General features: G+C 36.7%; 1 protein-coding gene across 2 annotated transcripts; it reads right to left on the minus strand.

The window, feature by feature from the left end:
- Window positions 1-1,652: 1,652 nt before the first annotated feature.
- rprd2a (regulation of nuclear pre-mRNA domain containing 2a) lies at window positions 1,653-24,345 on the minus strand. Of its 2 annotated transcripts, XR_003675020.1 has the most exons (12): window positions 23,910-24,345; window positions 16,345-16,474; window positions 15,078-15,229; window positions 13,046-13,098; window positions 12,824-12,950; window positions 12,563-12,738; window positions 10,922-11,264; window positions 9,272-9,457; window positions 7,772-7,951; window positions 4,697-6,626; window positions 1,877-2,019; window positions 1,653-1,789 (listed from the first exon to the last, which is right to left on the minus strand). XR_003675020.1 is itself a non-coding variant. In XM_028460587.1 (10 exons), exons 1-10 carry the CDS (start codon window positions 24,073-24,075, stop codon window positions 5,005-5,007), a joined length of 3,135 nt encoding a protein of 1,044 aa, XP_028316388.1. In that variant the 5' UTR covers window positions 24,076-24,345; the 3' UTR covers window positions 4,107-5,004. The 2 variants fall into 2 exon arrangements, 1 of the variants encoding a protein (XP_028316388.1); XM_028460587.1 differs by lacking the exons at window positions 1,653-1,789; window positions 1,877-2,019 and having other exon boundaries at window positions 4,107-6,626.
- Window positions 24,346-24,860: the final 515 nt, after the last annotated feature.

A 24,860-nucleotide genomic window follows, 5' to 3' on the forward strand; every position in this document is an offset into this window, starting at 1 on the left:
ACTTCTGCACAGTAGTTTCAGTGAAAATAAACTTGTTGCATTTTATTTTATGATGGCAGTGTGTAACACTGCATTTCCTTTTTTTCAGTGAAAATGTGCAAAAATGCAAATAATAAATAATAAATAGGATGTTTGAAGCAAATAGTTTTGACTCAATTTGTCCTCTGAATGATCAATATCTTCTGATGAACATATACAGCAACTTGATTTTTCATCTCTACATTTAATTTTGATATTAACTGGGTAGAATACCGTGATATATCGTATCGTGACCCACGTATCGTGATACGTATCGTATTGAAACATCCATTACTCACCCCTAATCTTGGCATATTTGTTGTTTGTAATTTTTTTGCATCTGACTCAGGGACATGTGCACAATAATTCCTTTGCACCTTTTCTTTTTAACTTGTACATATGGCAATAAACTCTGTTCTTTTCCATTGTGGTTGAAAATGAAGACTTTTCTTATTTATGTTTTAACAGGTAACTACTGTACAACCTCCATCACCTACTCAGGTTTCACTACATTTGGCATCTATCACATGGACCAAAGCTAAGTAAACAAACAGTAAACTGGTTTAGTACCACTGTTATTAATACACTATGTGAGCCAACTCTGACTATAGTTTTAGTCTGAATTTAAAGCTGCAGTATGTAGAATGATTAGATTTGTATAGAAACAACCACGCTCCCCCTCCCCTCCCTGTTTCGAAACCTATCGTCCCTTACTAGCTTTTCGCAACTTTTTTCTCATGGAGACTAGTGACAAATGAAGGGACTTAATCCTGTGTTATTGGAGAGTTTTCAATGTTTTACGCTGAGACTCTGGCATGAACGCACGTATCCCTCTGTAGTTAGTAAGTCATTTATTTATAAAGTGCTGCACAGAGCAGTGGAGAAATGAACACAAGTGCAACATCATAATAGAACATGGGTGCATATACATCATAGAAGCAGCATCATAAAAGGATAATACAAAATTAAAATCCAGTTAACTAAAAGCTACTAAAAGAACTAAAATTTTATTCGAAACTTGACTGGAAGAAAGAATGGGGGTGATGTGGGATGTTCTGGGAGCACCAGTTAAAAGTTTGGCAGCAGCGTTCTGTATGATCTGGAGTCTGTTTAGGGTCGACTTATTAAAACAAGTGAAAACAGAATTACAATAGTCAATGCGAGATGATATAAACGCGTGTTTGTAAAAAGATCTTTGATGATAATTTGAATTACAATATGCTCAAAGGATATTATAGATTTTTGACCAAAAAAAGGAAAAATAAACTTACATACTCCAGCTTTAAACAACAGAAATCGTCTTTTATACCCGACAATAGTAATTCTTATAAATGTGAAGAAAACTTCCTTTTTAATTATGTGTACCAGATAATTCTGATCAGTTTGTGATCATCATCTTTATAATGTCCCATACTAACACCTGATACTGTCTAGAAGCTATTGAGTTATAATTTGTATATCAATGACACTTTTTTTTTTGCAATTAAAAAAATAAAGGAAATAAATAGAAGGAAAAAGAAAGACCACACAATTGTTTATTTTCATGTTAATATTTATTTTATTTGTACCAACTACACACACACACACACACAAACACGTCTTCAGGAGATTTGATCAATTAGAAAGTAATAAAGGCAAAAAATAAAAATAAAATCAAACAGCAGCTCAATCAAAACACAGAAGTGTAAAATGTATCAATATCAATAAGTCATGGCTGTACTTACATTGACCTTTCTGTTCAAACCAATTCTCCTGTGCGTCCTCCCCAACGCTGAAGAACAACAACAACACAGAGACATTTTATTTTCTCCAAGCTTTGCCATCGATTGCTTTTGCTTCCCTGCTTGTGGCACTTTACTTTGTGATGGAGCAACAATGAGACAGAGCCTCTCAGGAGAGCAGGACTCACGGATCACGATCCACCTCAGGCCTGACGGTCCCTTATTCACCAGTGAACACGTGGACCAGGGTTTTCATCACATCAAAGGTGGTTCCTGTTCCCTGAGGAAAGACACGAGCACAGGACAGGAAGGAAGGAGGAGAAAACGAAGCGTGAGATATGGCTTTTAGAAACACACACACACACACACACAACAACAAAAACCCAATCTGAATATTAAATCAGAGGAAATGAAGCCAGACGCTTCATAAATGATTGAATTTTCATTTCTGAGTTTGTCTCTTGTGCCAAAGCGATCTGCTGCCACCTGGTGGTGGCTACTCTAAATTACCACTGGGATAGAAACTAATAATGCTAATTTTTCTCTATTTATACCATTCTATTTTAAGCTCAAAATTAGCTAAAAAAATTATTAAAAATAAATCTAGTAATAAAGTTGAGTAAATCAGCACTATAACACTAATGATGTTAAGCAATATTAAAAAAAAAAAATAAAATAAAACTTAAATTTCATAGTAATGTATCAATCTAAGGTGTAACTCTTTAATTTATTTTAAATAAAGACCACATATTAAAAGGCATGTTTCAGACAATCATTTTCTATTTTTTTTTTCCACTGAAACTGTAAATTAGAAAATGTTAAAATTCATAGAAAATGTTTAATACCACGTTTTGACACATTTTTCAAAAAATAGAAAATGTACTAAACGACTATTCCTTTAGCAATAGATTACAAATATTTTACTTTTTTTAACCACAATATTAAAATTAAAACACATAAAAAAATTACAAAAAACAATTAATTTTGCTATAGGTTAAAAATATAATCTTTTTCAACAACTTTATTACTTTAGTGTCATAGACTGTCCTGTGGTGGAGCTTGATCACACAGACTATCATCAGTTATCATAAGCATCTTATCATTCCTGCTTGTCAATACTTTATTCTAAAGCAAAGTTTATCCTATCTTTACCAATATAGTCCAGTTTGAAAGGTTACTGGATATTATATAGTAAAGTAAAAAGCCAAATTGAATGCTGCCTATTGTTAAAAAAAAAAAAAAACCCTGAAATCTATTTACCAAAACATGAATTTGAAATAAAAACATCTCGATTTAAGTTATTTTTTCTCTCTCTCTCACGTTAGCTTAAGAACTGTTGACTGACAACCTCCTGGCTTTAGAGGTTTAAACACAGAAAACATGCAATAAAGGCCTTTAATATTCTAAACTACGATTAATGTACACATAGAAGGATTGGCATTGCTATTGTTGTTGGGCCTTATGCCGGGTGTCGATTTTCTGAATCTAATGCTTTTAAAGGTTTAAAGTTGACTGAAAAAATTTCAACAAATGGGCTTAAAAAAGATACATTTTAAAAACAAAGAAAGCGTAGAAACTGCGATGAGTAAAGCACAAACAAGGAGCTATATAAACATCCTAAAATGCAAAGTACTATATGCACAACTGTACCATCTCATTGCACTCTCAACTTAAAATAGCCCAGTGTCCTACCCTGACTCCCTCTTCCCGGTTCCCTTCACTCTCACTAAGGTGTAACACTGCCCCTCTCCCTTCACTAACGTTTTTTTTCACCTTTCCTTAGGGAGGGCTGGCGATGGCCACAATTATGCAACAAACGTATTTATTGAATTGCAAAAATAAAACGTGCATAGCTGTTGCAAAGAGATCACACTACATGTAGTGTTGACCACTGACAGCATGTGCAGACAAGGTAAAAATAAATAAAATAAAATGGGATATATTTTCTTTGTTTTTGAAACAAAGAAAGCATTTAAACTGCGATGAATGAAGCACAGACCAGGAGCTTTATAATCATCATTAAATGCAAGGTACTTGAGGTCATGCATATATTATTTTGCCTCTGGGAGTCTGGTTAAATACAGATGCATGTTTTTAACTGTGTGAGAAAAGCACAGCGCCAGGGAGAACATGCAAACCGTGAACTAAGGTCGCAGCCTGGAACTGAACTAATATAGGAGAAACACGGCTAAGCTCTGTCGACATTCTTATGAGACCAAATTACACCATTAACCAGTGTTAGTGATGAAAGAAGCCTTTCTACAAAATGTGGAGGTTAAAGTCCCACATTAGGCCTGATGAGATGTCATGTTGATTTCTGACTGTGGAGGACGTCAGTGCAGCAGGAAAAAAGAAAAACAACACGACTTTCAGACTCAGATTTTTATTAAACAGAACACGTAAATAAAACTGAAGATGATTCTCTTCATCCTGACGACTTCTTCTGTGTCGGTGCTGGAAACTGAACACAAAACCTCTCACACTTGTTCTCTCAGACGGGCGCGGCTCTCAGACGAGGGGCGGGGAACCTAACGAGACGCAAAAAACCCAACGGCGACAGATTTCCGTGCACAATCGAACCGAGCCTCACGACTACAGCAGGAATAATAAAAAGCAATGTTCTCCCATAATGAGAAAACTAAATAAAAATAGCACATACAGGTGATTTGACTAAATCAAATTGTGAATGCATTAGCATTAGCATTAGCGCTGCTAGGGAACTGCGACGACACGCAATCAGAAAACGGTGCGAAGGAACCTAAAGGCTGGAGACAAGCCGACGGCTACAAAAAGAAAACTATAGTAACATCTGATTGAAAAGGAAACAGAATTACTCACAAACACACACCATGCACACACTACCACTTTCTCTCATTACATAATCAATGCAGTGCACCTTTATGAGAACAACCAACCAAAAAAGTGAATTATATATGTATATATTTATATATATCCACCTCTTATTTTCTTGAATCTTCTGTCTTCGCCCCTCGCTGCTGCAGCCAATCAGACACTCGGTGTTCTTTCTCTACGATTCCAGCCTTTTTTTCCATTTCCGTCATTTACAGTTCGGTTTCTCAATGAATTCGTCTGCTGTTGACAGTTTTGTCTCTTCATGCTCCAATATCTACACTTTATCCACTCCCTTTTTTTTTTGATCAGTTGGAGGTTTCTGTTAGTGACTGCTCGGCCACACTCCAGCTACAGTCTGCCCCTTTTTTCACAACGCTATTTAGAATCCAGGAGCTCAGAGTCCCGTGTTTGCTCAGTATCGAGGTGGTAGAAAAGGTCTTTTCAGGGGGAACGCTGGGCCGCCCCCTCTGGGACCGGGACGTTTGCCTCTTAGTCTTGGATCGGGGCCGAGGAACCGAGGGAAGGGAGGTCGTGGTGTGGGTCCTCTGGGGTGTGGGAGGCGGGCGGGGTGGACTGGCCGATGTGGAGGCAGCGGGCCAGGTTGGCGCATACCCTGATGATGAGGATGTGGGGGCGGTCTCCGAGGGCGCTGCTGGAAGTTGGGGGCGTGGAAATATTCCTGTGGGCCCGAGTGTGGCGACGGCGGTGGGAAGCGACCTCTGACTCTGGGTAGTGGGCGTGGAGGACTGAAATGGGGCTCATTCATGTGGAAGTTGGAGTTTTCCGGGAAGAAGGGGGCTTCGTCGTGGTGCTCGTCATAATAATGCGGCCCGTTGTCTGGATAAGGCACGTTATCTGGTTGCCGGGGGTGATGCTGGCCCATGTCGTTGTCTGGATGGAACGAACTATTAAAACTATCACCCCTGTGCCTGAAACCTTCTCCTGTGCCTGCACTTGGACTTGGACTTGGACCTGGACCTGGACCTGGGCCTGGACCTGGACCTGGGCCTGGACCTCGGCCTGGACCTGGACCTTGCTGTTGTTGCTGCTCTGGAGGAATCATCACACGCTTGTTTAAAGGAGGCGTTCCTTCAAAAGCATGAGGAGGAGGTGGAGGAGGCGGGAGGTGGGGGACAGGGGGCAGAGAGTTGCTGAAGAACGCAGAGGATGGCTCGGGTGCTGGTTTGGGAGCCAGTTCCCGATGTTCCTGGTAAAGTCCTGGTGGTGTGTTGTCCACGTTGTATCTAGCTGACTGAGGGCCCCCCTGCCTGTGGACGTCACTGAACCAGCCTCGTTCACTCGGCCCCTGGAAGCCTTTGACTACTGGTGCGTTAGCGACACTTGGAGCTCGTTCTCCAGGCATCAGTCGTCCTGCCTGTGCAGACATTTGCTGATAATGGTCAGGCCCCTCCTGTTGGATGTACGGATACGACTGGTAGCGCTGGCCATTCATGGAGCTCAGCTGGTTGTTGTTCTGGTACACAGAGGAAGCAGCCATTGGGTTCTCACTAACAGATGACTTATTCGTGTTGGGAGGGAATGGGGCCACGAGTGACTTGTCCATGACTTCATCTTGAGTTGGAGTGCCTCCCCCCTCGTCTCGGACCGGAGTCCCACCCTGGGTGTCTGCTCCAGTGGCTGGGCTGAGGTTTCCACCTCCCGGGCCTGAGGTTAAGGACAACCCAAAGTCAAAGGCGTTGAAAGCCGGGTTTCCCTGCAGGAAGCTGTGGATTTTCGACTCTAAACTTGTTGATGTCTTAACGGCCTCTGATGCTAACTCCGTGTCCATGTGCACAGAATGGACGAGGGCAGAGGCTGGGTTTGGAATCTGCGGTGGGGCTTGGATGATGCTTGAGCTCTGTGTTACAGTTGAGCTGGTTGATGAGGGCACGGGTGCAGCAAAGGAGAAGGACTGGCTTTGTGTTGGTGCTGCTGATGCAGATGTGGACGAGGGAGGTGGAGAAGTAGTTTCTGGGATGAGTGCGTTTGAAGAAGGGAAACTTGTGGTCGAGCTGCCCAGGGATGAGGAGTTTCCTGACAGATGATGAAAAACAGATAAACAGGCTGTAAGGAGGAGTGCTTTTCATATAGTACATAAAAAATAATTACTATTTTAATGTAAGGGTGTCCCTATCCTATATTGATATCGGATATCAGTCTGATATCAGCAAAAAAATAAACAAGTATGGAATGACATCGGCCAGCGTCTAAAATCACAGATAGAATCACTCAAACGCATAATTAGTTTTTATTGAATTCATGGAGGAGGTTTTTCAGAGTTTCTCTATTTATTCTAATGCAATTGTTGTTTGTTTTTATTGGATTTAATTGAGGTTATTTTTCAGGATCTTTCAACGTATTCTTTAATTATTTTTACAATACAGTATTCTTATGTTTAAGGTTAAAATGTATGTAACCAATTGGTCAATAATAAATAGATCAGTTTTTCTCATACCTGTGCTGTTGCTCACTATTGTTCTTTGTTTGAGTAATCATCACTTGATCAAGCAGTTTGTAACATTCCACACTACAAAATAAGTAATAATGTATTATCTGTGCAATGTCGCTTTCAAATTGGAAGTAAAAAAAGTTGTATTGGGTCGTCCCTACTCTAATATAATGGGTAATAATTAGAGGTGTTGTTTTAATGATGCATGATCAGGGATGTAACATAATCGATTATAGCGGTGTAATGTCACATCCTTATTTTGTCTTCGCAGCAGGACAATAAAGTTGCAAAGTAACAAAAAAAAACACTGCACTGAATTGTGGGAAAAACGAGTCCAGCACAGTATGATGGATGGAGCCAAATATGAAGAGGAAGTGATTAAAAGTGATGGAAGCACTTTCTAAATAATAAAGAATGGAGATCATACTTATCTGACTGCTTGTATTCATAGATTTTAAAAAGAAAGTAACCACCGGCAGTAATGTAGGAAGTAGAGGATGAGACAAATTAATCTGCGGAATCGTAATGGAATCTAATCGTTGGCATGATAATCGTAATGAAATAGAATCAGGAGACCAGTGAAGATGCGCAGCTCGACTAATAATGGATATTAAAAAGGATAGAACTGAAGACATAACCATAAGAACAAAACCAGAATATTATGAATGAAGGAGCCAAAACAGAACGCGGTCACATGTTGCGGTCATTGATGGATGCAGTGAGTACGTACTCTCTCCCTGAATGCTGCTGCTGTGGCTCTGGACTTTAGAGAGAGCACTCAGGAGCTCAGCAGGACTCATGTCCACTGTGGAGAGGAGGCTGGTCAGGGAACTGGAGTCCAGCGCGCTCAGAGGGGCAGCAGATGTGGTCTTCACTGAGGCGCTGGCAGGGGGAGCAGCGGGGGGACTCTCTGATGAAAGGACAGAAAGGACACGCACTCACACTCACACTGTGCATCACCTCACATGGAGTAAACAGTAAGAAAAGTTAACCACAGTTTTAAAAAAAAATTGAAACTCAAGTTTTAATATAAACACAGAGCAATAGTCCAGTGTGCACCAGGGTTTTTCAACCAATCAATTTCACCTAAATATTCTAAAAAAAATATTGTCGGCAAATATGCCACTGTGCTGCCTTAAACCCCTCCCCGCAACATTTCTTAAATATTAATTTATTATCATTATTATTAATAACAAGAAGACAGTCATCAACATCTCCCACCAAATTGGTTCTCATTATCACTCACAACCTTTTCCTAAATATCCTAAACCTAAGAACATAGATGTAAAATATTATCACATCAGAATATAAAATTACTATCTTAAACGGTTTCTAAGAAAAGCTGTCCCCTTTGAAGACACCGCGAACAGAGTAAAAAAAAATGGCACAAGGGCAATAACTCCGGAAGAAATAATTGCGCACTTCTCATATTCGAACTCCATCAAGGTATTGATACCCTGAAGCCACAAAACAAATTTGGTTATCCTATCTTAAATGATTTCTAAAAAAAAGCTGTCCCCTTTTAAGACACCTTGAACAGAGTAAAGAAAAACAGAATAAGGGCAATAACTCTGGAAAACAATAATTGTGCGCTTCTCATTTTCGAACTCCATCAAGGTACCCTGAAGCCATACCCCAAATTTGGTTATCCTATGTTAAACAGTTTCTGAGAAAAGGTGTCCCCTTTAACTCAGACGGACGGACGCAAGGATGGACGGACGGAGCTCAAGCATAGATCCCCCTTCCAAATTTTTGTGGCGGGGGATAATAAAGTTCAATTGTAGTTCTACTCATATTTAATGTATGGTTTTTTTAAAACGCACTTATATCCCTCTCACGACCTGTATGAAGTATACAAAATATGAAAGATGATTGATTTGTATTCACAAATTCATAGACACTTTGATAAGAAATACTGCATATTGTTAATTGCAAATGTGAAAATGTGAAATGTGAAAAATCATAATATATTATAGTGTTGTTCATTAGTTTGCTATTCAAAACACTTTGATAAGAACGACTGTATATTGTTAATATAGGCAACAAATGTTTTTTTTTTTAACATTCTCAGTTGGTGGTTTGCCTACCTTTGTTCAAAAAAGGTTGACAAACACTGGTTTACAGAGTGCAAGCTGGTTTTGTTGCTATACTCATTCATTTTACATAGTAAAACATGATTTCATCATTTAGCCTACACGTATGGTTTAGTTGAGTAACTTTCAGCACTCACCTGATTTGGTCATGATGGAGTTTAAATTGTTGAGGATGGAGCCAATTTTACCCACATCGATACTCTCCTCTGCTGCAGGGGGCGGGACCTCAGCGCCTGGCTGTGATGTGTCTACTTTAGATTCACTTTGTGTACTAACTGGTGTGATCACCTCAGGGGGGGCCACGGGTTCGATCTTCTCCTCGACTGAAGAGAAAAAAATACAGCAGGAGCAGAGGTGGAGAAAAGGTCGCTGTCACAAAATGGGTTTAAAGCAGCAGCAGCCAAACACTACACCAAGGTTGGGGTCAATTATAACTGTATTCGCGTAATTGATAATTAATCACAATTATTAAAACTGTGTTTCTGTTGTAATTATATTTGAATTATTGTACTGTTTTTATTGTAAAGTGTCCTTGGGTGGCTAGAAAGGCACTTTTAATTAAAATGAATTAATATTTTTATTCTTATTATCATGAATTGTAATTTAGTTCAGATAATTGACTCAGTTATTGTAATTGGCATGGAAATTCTTTAAAAACGGTCAATTACAATTGAATTAAATGCGAACGTGTGGAACCAGTTTACAGTTCTATGGCTTACCTTTCAGTACCCTTGAGGATCATTTTACCATTTTATTTATTTATTTATTTTAATCTAGGGGTATACTGACACAAAAAAGGCTCAGACACCCACACCAAAATTACAAATACCAATATTTTCATTGACTAGGAAGCCAAACAAGGTAACCAAGAGATGAGAAACAAACTAGAAGCTTGATATTTTTTTTTAATGTATTTTACAGCTGATTTAAGACATGGGTCAAAACTGACCCATTATCATCAGAGATGCTAACAGAAAGCTAACACAAGAGGAAGGTTAAGGTTTATGTTGTTATTTATTAAAGGCTCATTAAATGTGATTAATTTGTAATTGAACTTTAGTAATTGAGAACATTATTGTAATTGACTTTCAGGAGAAAAAATTATAATTTTAATTGTAATTGGAAAAAATGCTGGTCATAATCATAATTGACTTGTAATTGAACATGGATAATTGAAGACGTAATTGTAGTTAAAAAATGTAATTGACCCCAACTCTGACTACTACAGGATAGTTTAGTTCAGACATGGGCAACTGGCAGCCCGGGGGCCACATAAGGCCTTCGGTCTAACTTTGTGCAGCCCCCAAACAATAATACACTAAAATATACCAAAAATACAACATTACAGAAAAATACAGTAAACAACTAGAGAAAAACAAATAAAATACTCCAGAATCACACAAAACTACTACAAAAATAAACATAAACAACAGTAACACACAAAAAGCCTCCAAATAACAAAAAAAGACAACAAAAATACACAATATGTACACAATATATACTCCAAAAAGACATACTATTTACAGGAAAAATACACAAAAGGACAACAGAAATGCACAAAATGACTTAGTAACAAGCACAACAACAACAACAACAACAACAACAACAAGCACACAGAGAATGTCAGAAAAACACACACAGTTACTCTAAAAACTCTTGATTCTTTCCTGTATTAATGCTCAGATTGGTCATTATTCTAAATGCTAACATGAATGTACATAATGTGGCCCATCCCTGGTTTAGTTCATAATTGAATCAAATAGTCCCGTTTCACACCCATTTCCCACCTATGATGCTGCTGCCTTCCATTTCTTCTTCAGAGAGGTCCATGTCCTCCACCTCGCGATTGTCGTTCCCCCCGAGAACCTCTTCTGGAATGAGAGTTTCTCCCACTGAGGACAGAGGGCTGGGGGCCGGCGCCTCGGCATCATCATCCATGGCACAGCCGTCCAGATCCGGGTTGGGCTCGGCTAATTCCAACCCATGGAAGGGCGACTCAGAGCCCGTTGGAGAGGGAGCGTCTGCCGAGGGGGAAGGGATTGGGGAGTCGTCTAGGTCAGGTAAGGTGGCTTTGAGCGAGTCCAGCTTACGCTTGAGGTGGGACACGCGGTTTGCAAACGTTTGGTACGCCTAGAGTGGAGAAGGAACCGAGATGAATTCAAGGAGAATAAAGTTCAAACACACTTTAAAAGCAATGAACACAAATTACAGCCATCACCTGATGCTTTTGTGCTGATTCAATGAACATTATCGTACCAAAAGTTTTTTAAATGCTTGATTAGCTTTTGAAAGTCCAGGAATAAAAAAAGTCATTGTTTCATAATTCAAATATCTAATTTAAAGCCTTAGCTAAGGAGGTAATAAGGTCATTCCATATCATTCCAACCAAATGGCCCAAATTCAGATTTTTTACAAATTGTTCCTGAAATATTCAATTGGCAAAGTGTACCTTTTTATTTTGATCGGATGAATACTTTTTGAAATATGGCCAATTTAGTGAGGATTTTTGTGCGATTTCTTGTTTTTCTTCCATTTTCAGCTTCGAATATCTCAGGAAGTACAAACTGAAATTTGGTATATTAATACAGCTCCACCTACTCTCTCAGAAATAAAAAACATATGCTATACATCCTATCTAGTGGACATGGCAGCCCCTCAAACCTGGGAAAACGTTTGTCGGGGTTTGGGGCTCTAACATGTTTGGGCCTTCAGTAAATCCCTGTAATTATATCAGCTTTGAGCTATGACTGTTCACATCACTAATGATTAGTCACATATATGAATTGCTTCTTGGATGACTGTCTCTTGAAATCTGAAAAAATATTTTTGTGACAGATTTTCCATAACTGCATGTGGGGATGTTGGAAAAAATCTGATCTCTGTTTTAATTTATAGTATAAAGATTAGTCTTTCTTTCTTGGGATATAAAACATTTTTTCTTTATACAACTTATATACATCATTTTTTTATTTTGGATCCTATCTTTGGGTTATTTCACCACTCATGAATAAATCCTTTACATGGGGCCATTGCAGCTTGCCTCTGTGTCCTATAATTATCTATTACCGGGTAGTTTTTCTACTTGTAACATAAAAACGTATAATAACAATTGCAACAAAAACACAACATTTATTGTGAACAAATTTCTCATCTTCTGTATTTTCTCTTATTTTGGGGTGTTTTCCCTTCAAAATACATTAATAAATATCATTATCATAAGAGTAAGGCTGTCTTTGTAGGTTATTTTTGCACCATCCAACATAAAACATTCCTTGTATTGTTTTATACTTTACTTAGTCAATAAAACTATTCTGATTCTTAAAAAAATGAGAGCGTTTATTATCCAACGAGTCGTAAATGCTACATTTATTTGCTTGGGAATCGACTGCTTAAAGAGATCAAAAAGGTCGTCTCTTTCCATTACTTACGTTGGCAACTATCTTAACCTCCTTGTACTGCATCTCATAGAAGATATTTGCATTGGAGAGGGTTTCCAGGAGAGGAGGTCCCAGTTTGCTTTCTTTGTCAAAGAACTTCACAAAACCCTGGAGTTGTGCGCTCCCCTCCTCGAAATCCTTGGAGAACTTCTTTCCTCCTGCTTTATCTGTAAAAAAAAAAACAAGAAATCAGGAACTCTGCAGCGCACAGTGTTTGGTACACACTCAGTGGAAGAGGATCTGAACATTCACCTTTAAGTTTCTTGAGGGCTTCGGTGCTGCAGATGTCGACCCTCATAGATGCTAGTTGTTTCTCTCTGATCTCCACATCCTCCAGCGATTTCTTGTGTTTGGACAGTTGGTCTATGAGTGCCTGTGGCTGGTAGCGGAGGAAGACGAGGTGTTACATCATCAAAACATTCAGTCACCGAGTTATGTTGCACTTAAGTTTGCCTAAAAACACAAATATCTTACCACAAACTCAGCTACGATCTTGGACCGTAAATCAGCTTTAGACTCGACTGGAGCTTTAAAATAAAAAAAGACAAAATTATCATGAACTCCCAGGGTTTCGACAATATATCGTGATATTTTACAGCGCGGTTATCGTATCGCTCCAAAAAAATTTCCAAATCGATTTCTTTTGAACACTTTTTTAACGGGGAAAAAAAACCATTTAATTGCACTAACATATGGATAGCACGTAAATGCCCAGTCACTAGGTGTCAGTGAACCACATCAGAACTTGTTAAACTACCGCACTTCTCAATGCATTTTAGCTTTGGAAGTTGATTGCATTCATGAATTCATAAAACATATTGGGCACTTTTATAGATGTATGCAGTTACTTCTTTTTCTAAAGAATTGAAGGACTAAACTCATTCTGTGCCAGTAATTTTCAGAATTTCTACCTTGTGCCGAGCATTTTGACTGATTTTTAAAGACCCACAGAATATTTTGTACAATAACAATCTGACACAAAAAATGTTTGCAGCTTGTTTAGTTCTCCCGTAATCAGCAGTTGAACAGAGCAAGTTTTACACAAATCGCCAGTTTCAGAACAAAAAGCTGAGAAAACAGGGTTTTTCTAAAAAAAAAATTGCTCTTTTTTTTGCTTTATTGAAAACTATAACATCTGAACATTGGTTTCCTTCTAAAAAAAAAAAACAACAACAACAACACTGAGACAAGGCTTTTGATGGCAAAATTATAATTATTTTGTTATCTGGCTCACAGTTGAATGTTTTGCTTGCTGTACTTTGTATCTCCTCCCCCCTGTCAATCACACAGACGTCACTTCCTCTTTCTTCCGACACGCAGGGATTACCCGTTTGGCCCGTTTAGTTGAAGGTTTTATCTCACGATCGCAACATTATCAAAAATCCACTCAGGTCCACACATGTTCTGTGTTAGTATGTGGTGCTGTGAGCTGCTAAATACTTCACAATATCACTTCATAGCGCCATAATCTCACTCGTCCCTGCTTCTTCCTCCTTAGCTAATGGTAGCATCAGTGGATAATCTATCATACAAAGGTGCGTTGCTGCCACCTTTAGGGCACAGTTGGTTACTACATCACACTACAGCTTAGATATTGATGAGGGACCTCCGCCAGGGTGTTTTCTAGTAATCTCTGTGATAAAACGCAATTGACGAGTTTTCTCGTCAATGGCACTGAATCTGAATCTGTTGTAGAAGTAAAAATTAAACTTCTAAAAAAAATGTATTTAACAGTTTGTTAAACATACCACTTGTTTTTTATATTGGTACTTGAAAAACATTTAGTTACCACTTACTTGTTCTAGCAAGTTTAAAAAAAATTGTACTTCATGCCATTTTGTACTTGTGAAATGTGTAATTATTGATATCACAATATGTATATCGTATTGTCTAGTATCAAGATATATTGAATCGTGACACGCAAATCGTGAATCGTACCGTCAAATTCATGACAATGCACATCTCTAGTTTATTGTAGAGTTTTTAGTCAATTAGATTAAATCACGAGTCAAACTCATGGCCCGGGGGCCAAATTCGGCCATTTGGAGCAACCAAATTTGGCCTATAGGAGAAGTTAATAATGACAGTAAAAACATGAATCATTGTGTAAATAAAAATTAACAATATTTGCAGGGGCTCATAGTTTTCCCGGAAATTATATGACATGATTGCAGTCATTTTTATTGTTAAACTTTTGAAAAAAAAACTAAATTCTTACAAATTCCTGAAATTATGACAATATTTATAACATCTAGGACATTTATAGTGGAGATCTTGTTGGGACTGATATCTAACACTTATTGCTTGGATATGGTCGCGTTCTTGCATATTTTTGTATTTTATGTATACGTAGAAGTGTAAACTAGGGCACAATAATGTTGAAATTACTCATTTTCCCACATAAAATCTGTGGCCCAAGTCTTAGATTTTATTAGTTTAAGCCAGACTTCAGATAAAAAACTGAGGATGCGATACGAGAACCCATGAGAATAAGACAGAGACTTACTTTTTTGCTCCACAGGTGTTTCAGGAGGGGACTCCTCTTTGATTAAAGTACTCCTTAGATCAGACACCAGCGTCCCTGGATACACTCCCCTTTCTTCCCAGATGGAAAGGATCCTCTCCACTGATTTAATCACCTTGCGGTCACCTTCGTGGCTGGTGAAGAAAACAGGAATGTCCTTGAGAAGTTTGCTCATTGCTGTAATGGCAGCTGGTTTATTGATGCGTGAGGGAGGGCGACGATAAAACGCAGTAATTGGAGGAATGACTAAAGGGCAAAGAGGAGCGGAAAGGACGGAGCAAAGAGGACAAACACAGCCACAGCTTACATTCTGTAAATAAGCACCATCTGAGTGTCCTCTCTGTAAAATCACATTACCGAGGACAATACGAACACTAAACAACAATAAGTAAGATGTTATTCGAGGCTACAGTTATTCAAATTTTTGTCGCTGTGTTTTTGTTAAGAAGTGTATTCATGTATATTATTTATTTCACCTTTATTCAACCAGGGTAATTATTGGGAACCAATTCTCATTTGCAACGACAACCTGACCAAGTGGCAGAATGTGTTACATTTATTTGTAGCACGAGGTAACTGCTTACTCGTCTTCATCACAGTTTGATTCATTAGAGCAGTGGTCCCCAAACCTTTTCTACTGCTCCCACATTTGAAGAACGAAAAAACTCTCTGGGCATGACAAAATGTAAAAGCAAAAGGGAGAAGAAAAAAAAAGTGTGACCTTTTTTTGGACTATTCTTCTTCAAATCTATTAAAAACAACAGTTCCACCATTACTTTATAATGCTCGATACAGGCTGATGTAGAACTATGAGCCTCTTCATTCAAAGACATCCATTTATATATATATATATATATATATATTTTTTTTTTTTTTTTTTTTTTATAGTACGTGTTATGCATTTTTACTTGCGAGCTTGTCTGTGTTTGATATGTTGGTGGTGCATAAGATAAATATTCTGTGTGTACAATGTGTATGTGTAAAGCTGTTGTTTAAAAACCAAGAAAAATATTATGAAAACATAAAATTTGCATGTACATATTTTAGAACAGCAATAAAGCTCTATATTAATAAAGTGCAAAGAATTTTTTATTTTTCTATTTTTCCTGCTCAAGTTTCAACAAGGCCATTTTTCCTCCATTTTTAAAGTAAAGCCTCAAAAAGCCACGATGCTGTTAATCATTCCATGATCAACATAGTTGAACAGTTTGACATGTGAAGTGTTCCTAGACAAACTACCGGTACTTACTTGATGAACAGGAAGGCGTCGGGCAGCACCTCTGTGAACGCCGTTCGGTAGACAATAGCGTTTTTCCTCTTACAGTTCTGAATGACGTCGTTTGCGAGGTACAGCAGGTTGAGTCTGTGTGAGGGATCCGCTGGTGGAAGAGAGAAGACCACTGTAAACACTCTCTCATAGTGTTTTTACTTCATTCTTATGGTTATTTTTTGTGATTGCACCCTTCCCAACACGTTAGCATGTGAATTTTCCTAAGCGAGTCTATACGTTTCTGAAGGATGGTTGTCCTGCATGTTTAAGATGTCTCTCTGCTCCATCACGCCTGAATGCAGGGGTTGTTTCATTACCAAAACTTCTGCAGAGCTACATCATTGAGACAGGTGTTGTGAAGCAGGGAGTCATCTCAAACACACAGGACAGCTGCCCTCCAGGACAGCAGTGCTTTACCGATCACTCTAAGGGTTATTTTTCTGTGTTAAAGAGAATTTTAGTCTCCACACTTTTCTGCTGGAAAGCAAACAATAGATCATAATTTAAATAAGACTGTAGCAACAGGTTAATAACATATTGAGTAATCTATGTGACTACATTCATTTATTCTTTATTATTCCTTATTATTTACGGCACATTCTTCTAGTAGCTAGAGTCAAAGCAAAAAAATACTAAACACTAAAAAGCCTCACAATGTCAACGCTTTTATTCAAATACTATTTATAAAACTGATGCAATAATCTCAGTCTCACTGAAGTACAAATATTTCCTGTTTCTTGGTAAAAAAAAAATGCATTAAAAAAACATTTGCAACACTGTCCTAAAACACGCATGTGAGGGTATATTCCCATATTGTAATTTCTGGTTTATGCTGTTTAAAAAATATACAAAACAATATTTTTCAGTTTCATTTTATCAGTTTCAGGAACTGATTGAAGATGTACAAATATGTAACAACAACTAATCATAGGAAGGAAAACAGTCATCATCAACATCCTCCGCCAGATTGGTTGTCATTATAACTCACAACCTTTCCCTAAATGTCCTAAATCTAAGAAGTTAGATGTATACATAGGAAAATATTATCACATCAGAATATAAAATTACTAACTATCTTAAACGGTTCCTGAGAAAAGCTGTCCCCTTTGACGTTACCTCGAACAAAGTCCAAAAAACCGAACAAGGGCAATAACTCCAGAAAAAATAATTGCGCGCTTCTCATTTTCAAACTCCATCAAGGTATTAATACCCTGAAACCACACACTGAATTCAGTAATCATATCTTAAACAGTTTCTGAGAAAAGCTGTCCCCTTTGACTAGGATGGACGGACGGACCTCAAACCTATATCCTCCTTCACACTTTATAATAAATGTCTTTCTTCAAACAACACACTGAAAAACACAATTAAACAAATACTTATAATGTCAAGCTCTGTAATACATGAAAAGTGTATTGAAATAAAAATATTCTCCACAGGTTGATTTGGCTAAATGTCCATCGTTCGACTTTCAATTTAAAGCAAAAAGAAACAAACACTTTTTAAGGGATCCTCTGAATCTCACTGTGTCCTCAAGTACACCAGACAAGACCCCCGATCATCATCCAAACCCTGTAAAACTTTATGGAGAAACTTGAAGGTGTCTCCCCTAGTTCAGCCTGATAAAGCCTGAGAGGATCTGGAGAACAAAATGGTTGAAAATCCTCAAATCCATCCATGCAAAGCTTCTAGTCCCGTAGCTATGAAGAATACCTAAGGCTATAATCACTGTCACAGGTGCTTTAAAGTGCTGAATGTAGAGTGTGATGAATACTTATATTTCACTTTGTACTTTCTGAATACCTAATGCACTTCTGTCTTGGGTATTTGCTGGACTACATACAGAGTTGGAGCTTTAACAGTTACGTACCTAGTAAGATTTACTTTTTAATTGTTCGAGAAGTGAGATCTTCGTATCAAGGGGACATACTGTGTTTGACAAGACCGGAATGAGAAGTACAGTAGCTACAAATGCAGGTAGAAAAATATTAATTTATGCAGAGGTAACCTCAATAAATCTAATACTAAAGATTATTTACTGATTTTACTTGCAGTTAAGAAAATACCTGAAACAACTGAATATCAATTTCCCAGAAAAATACAAACAAGACAGTGTAGATGAGATGTGGCCGAAGACTCTGGAAGTTCTTGAACCTAAAATGTATACATGTGTATTTGAATATAAGCAGAAACAAAGAATTATGTCATTCAATCGTTATAACTGATTTAGTTCAACTATCTGCATTGCAGCCTCATTTATGTCTAACACAGTCTTAGTGGTAATATGTCAGTTTTTAGGAATCTTGGTCTGTATTACATTAGTTATAGTAGGTGTTTTCTGTTTTTAGAAGGTAGATAAAGTAAAAAGATTCACATTTGGAATGTCACTGCTGACCTGTGTCACAACAACAACCCTGCTGTCTTATATACCAGTAGTTGTTAAGCAGAACAGCACCGTAATCATATCTGACAGAACCAGGACAACACTGCCACCTGCTGGCAGAATAAACCTTTAAAACCAAGTGGGGTTCACTTGTATCACAGCAAGCCCACAAAAATGTGATTGAGCTGAGGGCCAGTTCCGTTGTCTTGTGTGCTTTTTCTGTCATTTTTGTTGTTATATTGGGTGTTTTTCTGTCAATTCTGTATAATTCTGTTGTTGTTTTATGTATTTTTAGTCATTTTGTGTATTTTTGTTGTTTTGTATATTTTTCTGTCTATCTGTATATTTTAGTTGTTTTATTTGTTATGAGTCATTTTGGATCTTTTATGTGTAATGTATGTGTCTCATTTTGTATATTTTCAAGATATTAATTTCTAGTCATTTTTGCAAGTTTTTTGTATTTTTGCATATTTTTTGTGTATTTTTCTGTCAGTTTGTGTGTTTTTGGAATAATTTTGTGCGTTTACTTTCGGGGCAGCACAAAATTCGACTGAGGGCCACATGTGGACTCAAACTATTCTATTAATGTGAATTCCTAAAAAGAATAATAATAATAACTAAAAAAAAATCATATTATTAAATTATTTGCCAGAATATTTATTAGAATACTCAAACAATTAAAAATAAAATAATCTAATATGTTTGACACATTGAGACTAAAGAAACACACTAATATATTACAGGTTGGCCTGCTATCATGAGCAGGGCACTGTTTTTTTTTTTTTTAAATGTGTATATGAGGGGGGTCACAAGTTATAATCTTACTTTTAATCTAAGATTATTAAAAAGAAAATAGACTGAAATCAGTAGGATTATCAGTAAGATTATATCAAATGCAAAGCATATTTTAAATGTACAGTGTGCTAATTTAAATAAGTTTGAGGAGACAGATGATCAGTCCTAAATGCTTCAATAACCACATCCAATTTACAAAACCCAATATAATCCACCATAATCCAGATCCTTTAAGTGATACTGGATGGTTAGAATTATTTGGTATTATAGTCAAGTACAGGATGGCAACAATTAAAACAAAGCTTCAATTATGTTGTTGAGAAGAAACAGTCAGTGAGTTAACAGGCTTAAAAATAAGTGAGCAACAGTCAGTAAAACCATGACAAGACTGAGGCCAGCAATAAGACATGCAGTAGTTATACGTCGACAGCCATGTCAACTTACTAAACACAAGCAGATTGGGACTCAAACTAAGTAAGAGAACTGAGGTTTCCCCCCTTTCCATAAATCCAGTTAGAAAATGTATACGTGATTGTATGACAACATCACAGTTCAAGGTTCCAGCACTCTGGAGAGAAGATCAACAATGAATAATGTGCTCCTGTCCTAATATGGTGGCATACCAGACGTCTCAACGTGAAAACAAATAATGTACTGTTTATGATACCAGTAAAGCATTATTTTCTGTCAGTTCACAAAAACACCCACTTGTGGTTTGCATTTACTTAAAAAAAAAACATATAGACTTTGCGTGAGATCTGACGTCTGTCTGTTTGCTAAAGATGCAAAATATTAGGCCACTCGTTGTAAATGTGAGATAGTGTCCAAAAATATGTTGGCTGTCATCCACTTATTTCCATGTTAGGATTTGAACTTCATAATATTGCATTTATATCGCCGCTGAATTGAATCGAAATCAATTTTTATCACATTTTGTCATGTGCTACGCAAGAATTTACATTTCTTCTCTCTCTGTTTACGGTAAAAAATTGCACATAAATGCGTGATATCGTTCCAAAACATGCATGTGTACTGTGCATATTCCTATATTGCAATTTTTCTCTTTATTTTGTTAAAAAAAAAAAAGAAAGGAGATAAAAACAATATTTCCGTTTCAAGTTTTTTTCATCCATATTTTTACTTTATTACTTATACAAACATCCCTTAAGGTCATTGTGAAAGTCCAATCATTTTTTTCAAAAGTAATGACAGCAGACTTAAACAAAAGTTAGTCAGTCTGCCTGAAAAACTCTTTATCGCTCTCATATTTTCTCTACAAACAGCCAGGGACACAAGGTTAAGCTGAAATTACAACTGTGTAGTTAAACACTTAATATCTAACATATCAGCAGGAAGCAGACATGTAGATAAAGGTGGGGAAACAAGCTGATGTTTATGCAGCTTTTCTTAAAAATGTGTAATACAGTTTTTAAAAAGTGATGCCAAAGTTTAAGAATGTTAACGTGTAAACGTTAACCCTTTGAACGCATTCTAGCCGACAGCCAAAATACTAATCGTTTTTCTATTTGTTTTTCAGAAACGTAACAAAACAAACAGCATTTAAAAAATACATATATGATATACATCATCTATATGTGATTAGGAGTGTCTCGAAACAAGATTTCCACTTCCAATACGACACTGATATTGCCCATTTGTGTGTTAGTCATTACCGATATTGATCGATGCGATATGAGCATAAAACATACATTTCACTTTTTACGATTTATTTTGTAGTTTTGAATGTTAGAAAAGGCTTGATAGTTATTTTACTCAAACAGAGAACAATAGTGAGCAACAGTATGCTTGAGGAAAAATGACTCATTTATTATTATTTATTAACCAATGAGTTACATACATTTCAATATTACACATAAGAAAAGTCTACAATTGAATAAAATGAATTAAATATATACATTTAATATTATCTGACTGATATCTGCCATCAATATTGGATCGGGACACCCCAAAAACACACCCATAACAGAAATATTTTTTAATGATCAATGTTCAGGAAATGAACAAAACAGGAACATTAGAGAAGGTAATCTGATGTTCAGCAGTATGTGACATCTCAGTACTATAAACTAATTACTAGATATGCAGAGTAAGGCTGAACTGTTAATTACATTTGCGATATTATCGCGATATCATAAAATGTGATTTTCTAATCGCAAAGGCTGCGATTTTTTTCTCCCCCTGTCTTGTATTGTCCTGTTAAGTTCAGAGTGTGTTTAAGAAGTGCAGTCCACATGATTACATGGTTCATAAAACATGAAGTTAGTTAAATATATTGAAGAGGTAGAGCCACAGAATTTTTTGCTTTATTGTTAAAATCTGTGCTTTAAAATGTATATTATTATTTAAAGTCTAAATAAATATTCAGGGCTCTACACTAACGTTTCCAGTGGTGGCACTGGTGCGACCAACTTTTTCAGTTGGTCGCACCCTTTTTTTGAATGGGGGGTGTGTATAGCATAGTCATGCATGCTAATGAATAGTTGACTTAACTGGCGTACCGTAGTTTTGTATGACGTAAAGATTAACAATGACTTGAGATATTTGCAAAATGTTTTCAGGTTTTACTGTTAATATTAAGTTTTTCAGCAACAAGCAGTGGCTGAAAAAACAGATAATTTATTTTATATCATTTTAAAAGAAGACGTAACCATTTTTTTTTTTTTTTTTTTTTTAAATAACAGCAAAGCATAACAACAGTTTACATGTATTCTGTTTTTTTTTTTTTGTTGTTGTTGCAGAAATGCTGTACTTGAATTAAGTTAACAGTAGCATAACAAACTTAGCATCTGCATTGCTTCACCCCATGGAAGTTTCCTAACCCTCTTCCCCTGGTCAGGGGTCTGCAACTTTTACTCTACAAGGAACCATTTTGCCTCATCTCACCTGGATTAAAGTCCTCCTGGAGCCAAAAAATACCTTATCAATGAAGACAATACATTGTATTAAATTATATACAGTTAAAATTATATAGAATAATGTTTGATTTAATTTGATTTATATTGATCATGTAAATGGAAACTTAAAAACAGTTTAAAATAAAATAAAATGAATTGACATGAATAAATAAAACAGTATATTGCATCTTCAAATTCTTACACATCTCAGTGTACATGAACCCAATGTTATATAAAAATATATTTTTTTAGTAAATGTCTACAAAAAGGCTACAAAAAGTAACTTGAAATTGATAACACATGATCATGTGATCAACACATGCTAATTGCTCACTTCTTGCCACAACCAAAGCATGCATATTTAACCGGCACATTGGTGGTTAAATGAATCTGTTATTATTACCAATATCAGGTTAATAAATGTTTTTTGTTTTCGTTTTTTTAAGTCAAAAGACTATAACTAAAACTAAATTTGCTGTCAAAAATTACACTTGGGCGTCAAAAATGCTAATCACAATTTTTTTGATCAATATTGGAATCCTGATTATAATCACAATTATTTATCATGCTAGGGAAAAAAAAACTCTGTGTTTCTATTACATTCCTTTTTAACAATCAATATGTGTACAGTTTACAGTGCAAAATTAAGCCTTAAACAACAATTATATCAAAAACACAATTTTAAAAAATTACCTAAGAATTAAAAAGTACCAAAGGCTAACTGAATAAATACACTATTACAGAGTGCAGAGCCCATATTTGAATCCCACTTCTGACACATCCATTTTTTCATTTTAACATATTTAACATGGCAAATTCCACTTTTAAAAATACATATCCGACAAGAATAAAACATTTTAGGGTATTTTCTAGGTTAGGGTTAGGATTAAGGATAGGGATAAAGCTAAAATAAAAGGGTTAGCAGGGTAGCTAAAATAAAACTGACAGAACTTTAAGTCGCGTTGTGCACCTATCACGTGACCTAAACTGGCCAATGAGGACCACTGAGTATGCATAGAGTGGCAGTCTATGGATAGTTTAACGTATCCATAGCCACAGCCTATTTTAAATGTAAATATAACCGACGATCAGGTTAATTTAATCGCGACATCAAAAATTCTGATCACGATTTAAGTTGAATTAATTGTGCAGTCCTAAATCAAATGGTCCCGACTGAACAAAACAGAGATTCGATCGTTTTTTTGTTCGTTTTTATTTTCAGATTCTTAAAGACGTTGGATGCTGTTTGTTTATAAGAGAAAATAAATAAATAAAATCACTTTGTGAATTTTGACCCATTGCCTATCATTGCAAAAATAACTTTCTAACACTTTCACCATGAAATAGTTGTTGTTTATTACTCTGCCAACAGTATAATCAGAGTCAGTGTCAGAGCCACATGTTGTTGACATCTACCCCCAGCAACGGAAGCACAAACCCAGAATACTCACCTTTCCGCAGGGACTTTATCCAGTGCTTCACGATCAGGTTGTGGTACTTCTTGTTGTCTATGCACCACGTAGACAGACCCTGGATCGAATCCATGGTGTTGGTCACATTCTTGAACTTTCTTTCTAACGTGGCCTCCAGTGAGTCTCCTCCTGCTCCCGCTGCCATGTCCAGCGCTCGGTCCTTGTCAAGTGAAGGAAAGCTAGCTTTAGCTTAGCATGCTAACTTTACGCAGCCCAGACATGTCGTTCAAACACCCTTTTGGTTCCCACTGTAAGGTTACAGATGCTTGAATGTCAGCTTTTTCGGTTAATCTTCCTCTTTATATTATAGGGATAAATATATTTGGCCGAATGATGGATCTACACAAACACTTGCAGCTATAACCAAGCGCATTTTCACACACAGTGCGGGTCTGTTTACTCGTTACTGGCGGCAGAAGCCTTGAAACACTTCCGCACTGAACGTGAGTACTGCGCCACCTACTGACGCGGAGGAAAACATACAGACACAAAAAAAAGGTTACAGAAAGATACATGTTCAGTTAGTACAAATACTTCGTTACTGTACTTAAGTAGCTTTTCTTGAATCTGTACTTTACTTGTTTTTTTTTTTGTTTTTTTTGGAGACTTTTTACATTTACTCTTATTTTTAAAAATGATATCGTTATTTTTAAGACTTTCAAAGATGACGCCACGACGTAAAAAGGCAACATTTTGTTAGTTTGACCTTTTTTCTTTTAGGCGGGTCCCTTAGTTTTATAGTTAACATGTTGAAGTTTTAAAAAAAAAATTAACAATTTTTTTTATTTTTTTTAATTTATTTATTACATTTTATTTATTTTGAGTGCTAAGTTTTCCAGGTGTTCAAAGGTAACAGATTTAATGTATGTCCATGTACCAGTATTCTACAAGTTCTTGAAAAAAAAAAATACATGGAATTTGCTGGTTTAA

Source organism: Gouania willdenowi, chromosome 11 (assembly GCF_900634775.1).
Source record: "Gouania willdenowi chromosome 11, fGouWil2.1, whole genome shotgun sequence".
NCBI classification, from domain to species: Eukaryota; Metazoa; Chordata; class Actinopteri; order Blenniiformes; family Gobiesocidae; genus Gouania; species Gouania willdenowi.